Raw genomic sequence first — 12,946 nt, 5'->3', positions numbered from 1 at the left:
TTTGTCTCACCACCTTCCCTTTTGATCAGGTACAACTTTCCTGTTTTGTCCACCTTTGCCTATCAGGCCAGGTCAAGATGGAGACTCTTGCTCACTGCCATTCAAGGTTGTGTTCATTGTTCTCCAACCACTTTCCCAACTACATTGGGAGCTCATTCTGGCTGCCCTGACCCCCTAGGCCTAATGGTAGCTTCCACACCCAGCAGGTACCCAGAACAGATGCCTTCCTGGAACAGCAGAGAATAGAAAGAAATCCTGGGTTTGTGGATCAATCCCAGATTTGAATCCAAACTCCACTATGTAAACCTCCCTAAATCTCAGCTTCCTTCTCTATGAGTTAAAAATCTCTATCTCCACATCTGGATTTGCCATCAAACTTCAGCTTCAAGTTCCCTGATGCATACAAGCTCCTGCCAAGTACCTGGGATGTGCTCACAGTTTTGTAGTCACATTTTGAAATTCTTTCCATAATAAGAACCCCCACCACAAAATGTTAGCAGCTTCAGACCCTGTGAAATATGTCTCTACTCCTCCCTACCCCACAGAGCTGCTCTAAGATTCTGTTCATAAAGGGTGGACATGCAGTACATGATAAATAAATGTGACTGCCCTCTGGAACAGTGCAAGAAAGGAATGGAAAAACAGAACAGCTCTGCTGTGCTTATGGCATTCCCTTTTAATGTTCCAAACATCACTAACATTTCACAGCCCCCATTCCAAGAGTGGACTCTGGGAAGCAGAGCCCAGCCAGAGGGACACTAAGGTGCCTGGTTCTCTGGGACGGCCTCATTGGCTCTGATGTGGCTATGGATCCAGTCGAGGTAGCGGCTAACTTTGGTGTAGACGCCGTAGTTGTGGAGGCGCCCGCAGCCCTCACCCCAGCTCACCAGGCCCACCAGGAACCAGGTGTCATGGAAGGAGGCAACCATCGGTCCCCCACTGTCACCCTCACAGGCGTCCCGCGGGTCCCCCAGGATGCCGGCACACAGCATGTTCTCTGAGACTAGGTTGTTCATGGCCTGGACACACTCACTGTGCGGGGCCACAGGGATCTTGATGAAGTTGAGGACATAGGTGCGGTTTCTCTTGGTCTCACTACGGTAACCCCAGCCCGTCACCACAGTCTCCTGTCCCACCTTTGTGAGCTCCCGCTCTGACAGGCCACTGTCCGGCAGGCAGATGGGCACAATGGTCTGTGAGAGGGTGGCAGGCCGGTCCAGGCGGAGCAGCGCGATGTCATTGTCAGTGGTGCTCTTGCTGTAGTTGGGGTGAATGAGGACCTCCTTGATGCCCAGGTCCACCTCCGAGTTCTCCCAGCGCCGCAGGTCATATTCCCCTGTGGGGCAGAGGGGCTGTCAGAGGGGGAGGCCAGCACCACTGTTGTGTGTGTGCATGGGCCCTGGTGCAGGGCAGGTTGTGGCCACATGTGTGCCCCATATTTCTATCAGGAGTGTCGACTTGTGGGCATCCCTCCTAAAGAGGCAAAGGTGGTTCTGAATTCAGGAGTCACAGAAGGAGCAATGCCAAGGTCGTAGCCAGGAGTGGGCACCTGGCAGGGAAGCCCGTGCCTTCTGGACACAGGCCAGAGCCACAAAGGGAATGCGGAGCAGCTGCAGCTAGTCAGACAAGGCTCTCCAGCCAGCATGGTCAGAGTGCTGGCTAGACCCCTGGGAGGGACCTGCCAAACAGGGCAAGGCAGGAGCAGCCAGACCCAGCGAGGAAGAACAGCAGCACACAGGCTCTGCCAGGGAGGAAAGATCCGGATCTCACAAAGATCATGGTCCCTCTGTCTAGGCTGATGCTTCCTGGAGGGGGTCCTGGGGTGAAAATTCCCAGGGAGCCCTGCTGAAGGCCACTGGTTGTGCTGGAGGGATTATAGAGAGTGTGGATTTGGTCAATCTCAATATTTCTTTTCTTTCTCTTTTGCATGAAGTGTGGGGAGCCCCTTCCAGAAATTGGTAACGAGTGGGATCTTAGGGACCCCTGGACTATTGCAAGGAAGCAACTGGCTACGGCAGTAGGTGCCAGGGTCCCTGCATCACAGTTCCAGCCCCATTCATGTGCGAAGCCAGGCCCTGATGCCTGAGCACGCTGAGGTCCTACAGAGCCTGCTCTCCACCCGTAGGAGTGCAAAGGCAAGCAGGTGTGTAACCCCTCATTTGTAAGGCAAGGTAACAGCACCCAGGCCCACCTTTGAAGATAGCACCAGACGTCGGCAAAGCAGCAGATGTCAGAGATAAAATCCCACTACAGGAGTGGTGGAGTGGGTGCATATCAGCTTCGTCCCCCAAACACCTTCTGTGGAACCCAAGTGACCTCTTGCCCCAGCACCCCAGAGACAGGGTTCCAAATCTAGCCCCCAGCCCAGCGGCCCCTCCCGCCTGGTTTCAGCCTGTACCCAGCCTGGCAATGAGCTTCTTGGAGTCCTCCATGCAGTGTGCCGCTGTCAGCACCCAGGAGGTGTGGATGAGCACTGCCCCGCATGCCAGCTTCTTCTTGGAGTCTAGCAGGATCACCTGGAGAGGGAGTGGGGGTGACACAAGGCCCCTGGGTCTCAGCAGGGCACCAGGCACTGTCCTCAGACCTGAGCTGCTGGAAGCTTAAGCCGGTCTGTCCTGGGTGCCTCCATCACTTGGGCATGGGCTCAAAAGCCCTTTTTTGGCGTTTTCTATTTCTGCTTGTTAATGGAGTTGGCGCATGCAGGGCATCTCCCCGCTGTTGCCATGACATTCCTGCAGTCATCCTCAGTGCACTCAGAGTTCTCACCTTTGGGGGCTCTGGCTGGGCCTCAAGTCCTCTGCAAAGACTCTGAAGCCCTGGGGATTGCCTTGGGTGTCCCCTCAGAGTCCCCGCAGCCTGTTCTGCTGGCTCTGGTCCCGCTGGGCTGCCATGTGTTAGAGACCTGTCCCTGTCAGAACCCGTGAGCTCCCTATGTGCCAACCCCCAGCACCTGGCAGAAGGGGACCTAGTCGATGTTAGTGCCACGGTGAGGCTGAAGCAGCACCTCGGGGACAACCCTCTCTCCTAGCCCTCTCCCAGGCAAAAATGCCTCTCCTTTAGCTAGCCTCTGCCTCAGATCCCACCAGAGCATTATCCTTCCAGCTCCTTTTTTCCTTCCTGCACATTCCCCCAAGGGCCCCATGTCCACCACACACTGCCCTGGCCAGTTGGTGACTGCCATCTTCCCTCAACTGCCCCCCCAAGCTCCGCCCCCACCAAGAAACGGCAAAACTCTCTCCATGCACCCACCCACCCCTGCCTCCTTTGGACTTCTTGAGCAGTCCAAAGGAAGTCACGTGCTGCTGCCCCTCCTCTCACCTGCCAGGGGCTCTCTCCCCATCCAGTCAACGTCCCCATGACGAGCCGTGGATCTACTTTGTCTTCTTGTTTTGTATCACGTTTCAAGTTCTTGCGCCTCTTCTCTACCTGCTTTCCTGGCCTCCCACAAGGGAACTTCACTGAAGGTAGGGGAGGCAGTGAGGGTCTGCAGGTATGACTCCCAGCTCTGCCCGCTCATCTTTGTCTGTCTCCTACCTGCAAGCCAGTCTGCTGCATTGTGGGCTCAAGGGATAAATTATGCTTAGACACAAAATAGTGATGTCCGAATCCCCTTGTGCTAGTCAGCAAGTCAGTCAACAAACAGTGCCACAAAATGTCAAGAGTAAGACAAAGCAGCATTTCGACCTAGCCATGCCATTGGGCTAACTGTTGAGCTTCTGAGTTTAGCACACCCTGGGGCTGCTAGGTGTAATCCCAGACATTCTTGGAGGGTCCCAGACTAACTCTGAACACGGTATGAGGGCCCCCGCCGAGAGGAGCAGGTGTGTGATGGACACTGAGGGCTGGGGGTCTGCCAGGGTCTGCTCATGAGGCAGATCAGCTGCACTGAGATGACGCTGACTGTGGGAGCCCCAGCAGGGGAAGCACATAGCGGCAGACTGGAGATTGGCCAAGAAGAGAATTCCAGAAGCTAGACAGCAGATGGACCTGGTTTCTGACTTGGCCAAATAAGAAAGCCAAGGGCCTTAGCCCATAACAGGGGGTGGCAGATGCAGATGGTTTTGCACACAGAACCCCGGGAATCTCCGTGCTTCCGAAGGACAAAGTGCAGGTGGGACAGTAGACAGGAGTGTTGAGTTCGTAAAAGAAACTGCTGGAGCTCAAACCCTCTGTGCTGACCCTTATCAGTGGCTTAACTCTCTCCTCTCAGCCCTGGGGATTGTGGGTGTGCTCTCTGCAGAGGGCGGACCCAGACTGTGGCCCAGGGGCTCAGGCACAGCCATGGGGAAGAGTGCCACCGAGCAGACCAGAGGAAGCAGGAGACACCCCACAGTCTGGTGGAGGCCAGCTCCCCCACCCCAGGGACTGGGAGTCAGGGTGGGACAGTCAAGCGCCTGTTTGGAGGATTTCCCCAGAGAACAGCCAAAGGAAGTGACCGAGGCTCTGGGTAGTAGGGCTTCAGGGGGTGACCTGCGCCCAGAGCCAACCGCGCAGGAAAGCCCACAGGCCGTTGGTCCACCAGGCATTACTGGGCAACTTCCTGTGACTCTCCAAGGAGTCATGAAAAAAAAAAAAATTAAAGGAATATGAAATTGTGAAAACTTCCTTGTAAGAATATAAAGTTGATGAGACAGAAAATAGAGGACATGATAAAACCAGCGGATCAATGCAGAACAAAGACGTGATTAGCAAGGGGTCCTAAAGATAACAGAAAATTAGAGGGGCGCTCACCCAAGCGAGCACTAGAGAAGTGTCCCCTGAAATAGAAGACGTGCATTTCCACATGAAAAGGGCCCACCAAGGGCGCCGTGACATGGACGGAAACCTCCACTGGGGAACAACCGACTGCAATTCACTGGAGGAGTGTGAAACTACAGCTTCTTTGTACATCTATAAATTTGATAAAAATCAAAATATATAGAAAGGAAACTGGAAAAAAGGCAGAAGCATGGTTCCCGCCTCTCCTGCAAAGTCAGAGTAAGGTGGACCTGGACCAAGGTTGCTGTGTTTTAAGAAGTGGGGCGCAGGCCAGAGTCGCGGGGGTGAGAGGACTCCCCGGGGGCGCGGGGAGCAGGGGGGGCGGCGGTCCCGCCGTGCGCAGCTGGGTGGGGGTGGGGGTGCGGGCGAGGTGGCCATGCCGGGTCGGGGGCTCGAACTCGCGCCGCAAAGGCCTCCCTGAGCCGTCTCCCCGCTGCGCCCCGCGGAGGCGCCGGCCGGGGCTGGCGGGCACAAGGCCGGCGAGGCAGACGCGGGAGAGGCTGCGCCCCGACGCAGCCCGGCCTGGGTAGGCACCGCCCGCGGGCAGGGCCTGGGCGCCGTGGGCGGGGCGCGAGCCCTCCCCCCTCTCGGGCCGGCCTCATCGGGGTGCGGGGAGGGCCAGCTGCCTCTCCGGGGAGCCCCACGGCCGCCGGGGCCCAGTCGCAGGTGCTCACCCGCGGGCTGGCAGCGCCGGTGGTCGTCCCCCAGGCGGTAGCCGGGCGCGCAGCTGCAGCGCCGTCCGCCGGCCTCCTCCAGGCAGTGGTGCGCGCAGCCGCCGTTGTCCACCGAGCAGTTGGAGAAGCGCGCCTCTGCGGATCCCACGCCCGCAAGGTCAGGCGCCCCCGCGGCCCCCGCGGCCCCCGCGCCCCACCCCGCGGCGCCCCCCCCCCGCTGTCCTGTGGCGCCCCGCGCCCCCCCTCCCCCGGCCCCGCGCCCCCCGCGCCTCACCGTGCAGGCAGTAGCGGCCCTCCCAGCCCTGGCCACAGTCACAGGTGAAGGCGCCCAGGCCATCGATGCACCTGCCGTGCCCGCAGCACGGGCTGTCACAAGGGTGCTCCGGGGGCGCGGTGGAGCACTGGTCCTCGTCTGCGGGGGGTGGGGGGGGGGTTAGGTGGGGGGACAGGGTCTCAGGGCCACCATCCCCTCCCTGTCCCCGCCATCCCCTTCCTGTCCCCACCTGGCCCAGAGACCCCAGGGGCATGCCCTGCCAGAAGTGGAGAGCAAACTCACCGTGGTACTTGTACCAGAAGGCCAGCTGGGGAGAGAAGCGGGAGAGAAGGGGCCATTCGCCACGAGTGCATACGGACACACACGTGCACACACCCTCCCTGTGTGCCCTGGGTGGACAGGGCAGCCTCCAAGCCGGCAGGAGAGGAACGGGCTTCCAACCCCTGCTTGTGGCCTCTGGCAAGTAGAACTGCTGCGCCACCCTGCTCACTGGCATCCTTGTCTTCTGCTGCATGTCTCTGCCTGGCACCCCTTAAAAATGCGCAACCCCGTGTGACTGCAAGACTGCCTTCTGGACTGTGTGCACACAGCAGCGTCTTCATGGGAGGGGACCCACACTCCACCCCAGTATTCCTTCTTTTTCCAGCCCCATCGTTGTTCCTGGCTCTTCCCACCTCTCAGCTCAGACAACTGGGCTTCCTGAAACCAGAATCTCAGTGGAGCCTGCACCGGGACCATGTGGGGACACTGATTGCGGCTTCAGAGGCTCCTCACTGGGGCTGGCAGTGGAGGGAGTGGTCTGGGACCACACCTCAGGCTCCTGGCTGGGTGCCTGGCACATCCAGCTGTCCCCCAGCAGCACTTCTGCTCTGCGGGCAGGGGAGACTTTGGGTGAAGAGGCGGAGTCATTGCAGAGTCTGAAATTCTCTGACTTTGTGCCTGCCCAAAATTATTTGGGCGTCTGATGGAGCGGCCGCTTGGAAAAAGCGGCAGAGCAGATCTAGTCAAGGAGATGGGGGCAAAGGACAAGAGAGGGAGCAGACTGGGGGTTCTGCCTCAGTCTTGAAAGCTGGAACCCAGAGGGGGTCTCTAGAAACAGCCTTGAAGGGGGCTCCAGGGGGCCACACACCTAGGTCTGAGTAGCTGAGGTGAGACCTTGGGTTTAGAGGGGGGTCTGAGCCTCATGTCAGGAAGCTGCTTCCCTTGCCAAGTCCATCCTACCATGCCACGGTCTCCTCCCCAGAGCCCCGGAGGCCAGGACGCACCTGAGCTTAGGAGTTCTATTTCTGGGTCACCTGTGTCCTGACCAAGACCACCCAGCCAGCACCCCATTCGTCCCACGCCTGACGCTCCCCCCACCCCCTCGCCCCCTGCCCTTGGCAAACTGGACGGAAAGAGGCTAGCACGCCGTGCCTTACTGTGTCATCCACATTTTGGAAAACCTCGAGGGCTTCCTCAAAATCACAAATCTCCTCCATGCACTCGCGCTCCAGGCTGCTGGCCCGGAGCTCCTCCAGGAAGGTGTTGGCACGTTTGCGGATCCGCAGCACCTGGTGGGCGTGCTGGCTGCTGGAGAACACCAGGTCTGGAGGGCAGGGAGCAGGAAAGGGGGGCTCACTTTGGTAGAGAGCCCTGAGGTGAGGGAGGGTCTGGGCTGTTTAGGACATACATTCCAGCTTGCAGACTCCACTAGCGCCTCTGGCCTCCCCCTCGGTGCTAAATGGTCAGCGATGAGACTTGGCCGCTTAGACCCGCCTCTGAAACCACCCAACCTCCGTGTGATCTTGAGCCTGTGTCTTTTCCTCTCTAAACCTCGGTTGTTCATCTGAAAATGGGGACCAATCCTTGTGTAAGCACTCACTAGTTCCTGGCACAGAAATGAGCACCGGTGCTGGGGCCTGATGTTGTAGCAAGGCCCTGGCCTTGCTCCTTCTCCTCCCCTCCCTCCTTCCGCCTCAGGCATTGCCCGTCCCTTTCCCATGGGCAGGCACACCTGGAAAAGTGCCCACCTGCCACCTGGTGAGCAGCACCAGACTTTACCTGGCATGTGAGAGGTTGTCTCTTGGGCACAGAGGGAGAGGTAGGATGGCAGGACCATGGAGGGTGGGAGGAGGTAGGCGAGAGAGGCTTGAGTGGAGAGACAAAGGCTGGGGAAGACACCCTCCAGGAAGGAAGGTGTGGGTGGAGGAACCAAGTGCCCACAGGTTGGGGGCGGGGAGGGCACTCCTGGGAGACAGTTGAAGGAGCGCAGACTGCAGAGTGAAAGGCAGCTGTACCTTCTGGGGGCCTCCCTGGGGAACCGGGCCTCCTCTTGGCTGTGGGACCAGAGCTGCCGGCAGGGCAACAGCACTGCATAAGTGCACTTGGCAGGTGAGGCTGCCCCGGGTCGTGTGGGTGTGATGTGGGCTGGAGCCTTTCACAGCGAGGGGGTGAGGGGGTGACAGGAAAGGCCCAGGGGACGGACTCTGTGACCCACTCCCCAGGGTGGAGGAAGGAGCTAGAGGCTGTGACCACCCCCATCATGTAGTTCTCAGCGCCCCCCCTTCCCGTGCTGTGTACCCACAGCTGACCTGCAAGGGGTCTGGGGTTCATTCAGCCGCTTCTCTCTTATCTCACCCCCCCCCCAGGTTCAGAGGAGGTGGTGGAGAGGATTAAGGCCAGGAGGCGTCAGAGATGGCCATGTAAAGGCCCCAGGTGTCCCAGGAAGGGGCAGGTGGCCTTACCAGAAGGAGGTGGTGTGCCGGAAATCCCCCAGGTGGTTGCGAAAAGCAAGAGGCCCATGAGCTGCCACATTCTGGAGTCGCTGACACCTGTCTGAGGGGGACTTCTGAGATTCTGCAGTACCAGCCCCTGTGCCGCCCGCCAGCCCCCTGCCCCCTGATGAAATGAAAGGGCCTCCCCTGTGTGCTATTGTGAGAGCAAAAGCTGGGCTGCGGGTGCCTGTTTACTAGACAGTCACCTGGTGGCTCAGCCTCCTTCACTACACAGGCTGAGGTCACACCGCCCATGGAGTCGGCAGATGGAGGGGCCTGGAATCCTGAGGAGGTTCTAGAGCACTCAGCAGAGAGGTCACAGCAAATGTGCCCATAGTGTCCATACCCTTCCTTCTGCGAGGGGCTGTGATGCCTTTACTGATCTACAGCCAGGCTAAGAGTAATAGCTGATGTCACTGGACACCCGTGGTGCCTTTCCATTTGTGGTTCAGAGGTCAGGCCCTCAAGCAGAATGACCGAGTGAGAACCCCTGCCTCGAAATAACCGCCTTGGGCAGGAAACTGTAGTGCTCCGTGTCTTAGTCGCCTCATTTGTAAAGTAGGTAGAATAATTGCATTTCTACCTCACAGGTAATTGCGAAAACTAAATGAATTAATGCACAGAAATCTCTTAAAATAAGGTCAGCATATAGCAAATGCTAAGTAAACAGTGGCAACTGTTAGTTCAAGGCTTGTAACAACCTTGAACTAATAGATAGGCATGAACGTTGTCACCCCATTTAAGAGCAGGAAATTGAGACTCTGAGTTGTTAAGTGGCTTTTGGAAAAAAAAAAAAAAAAAACCCAAAACCAAACACAACCAGGAGTTAGCATAGCAAAGACTCCAACCCTTACCTTCATGGCTCCAGACCCAGACCCAGACACCCCACCCCAAACCACTGGCTGCCCCTCTAAACCTCAAAAGTAGCCTTGCCACCGGAAACCTAGGGTTCCTGTAGATCTACCTGCCCCATCTGCATCCAGCTCACCTCCTTTTCCACCTTTGCTGACTCCCTCTGAGACAGGTTCTGATGTTTGTTTAAATCAGACAGCCCAAGTGTAGCAGTGGGGGTAGGGTAGGGACAAGAGGGCCCTGGAGTCCAAGCTGCCTCTGGTGATAGCCCAGTGCTAGAGGCCTTCAGACAGCTCTGAAGTTCTTCCCAGCCTCGAAGTCTGAGAAGAAGGAGGCAGATAGGAGCGGGCCCCTTGAAATTGTGGCGCTGGGGTCTGGTGGGTGGCAGAGCCCTGATTTCTCTTTACCCCAAACTCCAAATAGCCTCTTGAAGCCTGGCTGGAGCACCCAACCCTCACCCCTGCTCAGCCCCTGTCACGGACCTACTTTGAAGGGGACTTACTGAGGTGGATCATGGAGAAACTGCAAGGTCGCCCTTCTGCCGCCATGACCGCTGGAACTCAAGTTAATCCATAACCACAAATATTTGCTTGGCCCTCGGTGCTGAGGCCACCCCCTCCACAGATAAACAAACTTGTTCCCAGCTCTGGACAGCTCTTTCTGCCAAAAGCCCACCTCTGCACACCAGTGGTGCCACCTGGGAGGGAGGGTGGTGAGGTACAACTCTCAAAACTGTGGGCAACTGTGGTCTTGTTTGAGGCTTGGACTGGCTGATCAAAGGCAGACAATGTCCCTATTTTGCAAGTGGGATATTTTTACCTAGATCAGGACAACGGACAATACTTCCCATATTTCACCAAATCCGGGAGGTCATTAAGGATAAGATGCACCTATTTTATGTGCCAGAATCAAAGAACACTGTCAGTCACACCCCGACATGCCACCCAATTTCTGCTTTCTTGATGTGAAACACGAGTTCTGCCTCTCAGGGTTTTCACATGCAGTGTCCGGCCCTCGTCGGGCATGGGTCAGGCCCACAGCTCCCATCACATCCCCACCCCCAACACACACAGCTGCATGTGGTTACTCCATGTGCAAATGAATACACTCAGAAATCTTTTGTTATTTGCCCAAATTCACCGAGCAGGTAAGTGGCAGGCCTGGGTCTTCCTCACACCTCCTTGGTGAGCAAATGAGTAAAATACGTAAGATTCTGGAAAGGCTGCCATCAGCTGGTGACAGTGGGGCCAGAAAGGAGAAGGACCGAAGGAAAGGGTCTGACCTGGAGCCTCTGCCTGGGGTGTCTGGCAGTCAGTGTTATTAGGTATATTCTTTCTAGCTTCTCCCTACTGGCGTTTCCTCCACATCCGACCCCTTCTTCGAGGATTTAGCCACACTACTGAAAGTCATAGCCTCACGCCGTCCAGTGACCCTGCCCTGCTGGCCTCTGCTTGCCGCACAGGGATGTTGCCTAACCCCAGGGTCCCACAGATTCTCCCCGTCAGCCCCCAGACCTCAGAGCGCTCAGTCCATGCAGCGCTGGACTTGGAAGACTGACAAGCCGGGGCCTGTACGTGCATGTTTGGCCTGAAAGCAGAGGGAGCTAAGGACGAAAATTCAGACGTGCAGAGAGAGGCTGAGGCTCAAGACTGCAGAGCCCTGGACAGCTCAAGGGGGCAGAGCTGGTGGTCCCTGTCTCAAAATAACGGGCGCATCCCAGCTGCGCGTACTCTGAAGGCATGCACACATGACCTAGGAAGCACCCTCTTTGCTTCCATTTCCTTGTCAGTTGAAGCAACTTGCATTCTTTGAAACCAGATGCCTCCTTCTGAGGCACAACTCTATATCCAGGCAGTGGAGGCACCAGGCCCCGTGCTGCTCACAAAGCCCACTTGAGAAGGCAAGAACAGAGCTAAAGTCTAACAAAGCAGGCCCTGGGCAAAGGTCCTGGCAGGTACAAATGGCGTTGCTTAGGGAATTCAGAGGGGAGGGAAATTAGCACAAGTTGGGGTGGTCAGAGAAGCCTGCCTGGACAAGGTGGATCTTCAGTTGGCACCCCAGGCACGGCTTGAGGCACAGGAGAAAAGTAGGGGTGTCGGTGCTAAGGAGAAGAAGGAGTTGGTAAGAGCTTGGAATGGAGCCCTTGGGAAGCAGGGAGGTCAGTGGGTGTGACCCCATAAGAGGGACGTTACCCCATAAAGGGGTGGCTTGCTTAGTTGAGGAACTTGTCAAACTTCCTCTTGCACCCACCATCGTGTCCAGGGCCCTCCCCACAAGCCCTCATTGCCCAAAGTCTGCCAAGTCACTGTTCTGGGCTCTCCCGACCTCCGCTTTGCTGCCTCCCAGTGCAAGGCGCTCTGTTGCCCTGGGACTGACTCCCCGTTTCCTTCCCCACCAAACCCCACTCGGGCACATCCTCCTCCCCAACCCTCCTAGTCTAGTGCGGGCAGTCATGTCCATGTGCAGTTGACGTAAAGCCACACGTGACTAAAATCTTGAATGAGAGCCTTTGCCTGAGGCATCCACCTCCAAACCTGCCCAGAGGCCCAAAGCCCAGCACCGGTCAGGTCAGGTGCTTTCCTCTGCAAACCTGACAAGGCTTGCTGACCCACTGGGCGCTGCAGTCTGGGCTGGAGCCGCTCATTGACTGGCAGTGCAGGAGACCTGTGTTGCCCTGCCCTCTCGAAGCAGGGGTGGTCCCTGGCATCAGCTTTCCAAATTTCTGCCAGCTTCAGAGGCTGCTGTCACCTGGAAAGTCCCTGCTCACTTGCCACATCTTCCAGCAGGGGGCGCAGCTCTGGCCCTAGGAAGGGTCCAGGCTGCTGCCTCACCGGGCTTGGTGGGAGGGCTGAAAACCTAGTCTAAGTGGGGTGTCCCTTCCCAGATGGGAGTCATGATGCGGGTGACTGAATCCAGTCAGGCCAGAGCAGGACTCTGAGTGGGAGAGAGCAGGTATGTTTGTGTGCGGGAATTCACTGTAAGCAAAGGCTCTTGGGGGAAAAAACAAGGGCAAAACTATCGAGATAACAAGCAGGGGAGGTACAAAAACTTCATCGTTTGGGTCAGTCTTGCATGGAAGTAAACCTGAATTTGGCTCCTTCCTGACTGAGGTATTTAACTTCCCTGAGCCTCAATGTCTGCATCTGTAAAGTGGGGCCAAGAATACCATCCACCCCAGGGAGTGGTTGTGAGGGCTCAATATTTTCTACAAGGTGGACAGGACATGGGACTTCACAGGTGATCAATCAATTTTGTCCCTGAGCTCCCCAAACTTCCTAGAGAGAAGGTGAGGTAGCACCTTTGATTGAATCAAAGTGTGGTATAAATGAGTGTTACCCTTCTACATACCTGTGAAAGTCCACAGAGGTGAATCACAAAGGGGAAGAGAGGAAAGGACAGCTGCCTTCAGTGTGGCAGCACGACAGCTGCCGGCTCACAGCATCCAGTCAGTGCTGATCTCCCGAGTCTGGGTGTTGTCTTACCTGGTATTGGCAGTAGATGCCAGAACCCAACCTGAGCTACCTTTCCTAACTGGAATGGTTGGAGGTGGGCAGGTGTTGGGGCTGCCAGGACTACCTTCTCTCTCCATGTGCCCGCTCTCAAGTGCTATTCTCTGTTCTCTCTGGCATACTCAA

At 56.9% G+C, this 12,946-nt stretch overlaps 1 protein-coding gene across 4 annotated transcripts; it reads right to left on the bottom strand.

The window, feature by feature from the left end:
* Positions 1-558: 558 nt before the first annotated feature.
* Positions 559-9,852, bottom strand: PROC (protein C, inactivator of coagulation factors Va and VIIIa). 4 transcript variants are annotated; one of them, XM_054699605.1, is made up of 9 exons: positions 9,814-9,852; positions 8,430-8,520; positions 7,125-7,291; positions 5,989-6,013; positions 5,707-5,844; positions 5,433-5,567; positions 3,319-3,458; positions 2,399-2,516; positions 559-1,336 (listed from the first exon to the last, which is right to left on the bottom strand). In XM_054699605.1, the coding sequence occupies exons 2-9, from the start codon at positions 8,497-8,499 to the stop codon at positions 759-761; spliced, it is 1,371 nt and encodes a 456-aa protein (XP_054555580.1). In that variant the 5' UTR covers positions 8,500-8,520; positions 9,814-9,852; the 3' UTR covers positions 559-758. The 4 variants fall into 4 exon arrangements, with proteins under 4 accessions (XP_054555580.1, XP_054555579.1, XP_054555581.1 ...); XM_054699604.1 differs by having other exon boundaries at positions 8,430-8,516; positions 9,814-9,845; XM_054699606.1 differs by lacking the exon at positions 9,814-9,852 and adding an exon at positions 9,448-9,572.
* Between the last annotated feature and the right edge of the window lie 3,094 nt (positions 9,853-12,946).

Source organism: Talpa occidentalis, unplaced genomic scaffold (genome assembly GCF_014898055.3).
Source record: "Talpa occidentalis isolate TD23 unplaced genomic scaffold, MPIMG_talOcc4v2.1 talOcc4.3, whole genome shotgun sequence".
NCBI classification, from domain to species: domain Eukaryota; kingdom Metazoa; phylum Chordata; class Mammalia; order Eulipotyphla; family Talpidae; genus Talpa; species Talpa occidentalis.
Note: the sequence above shows the minus strand (reverse complement) of the source record. Positions and strands in the feature narration are given on the sequence as shown.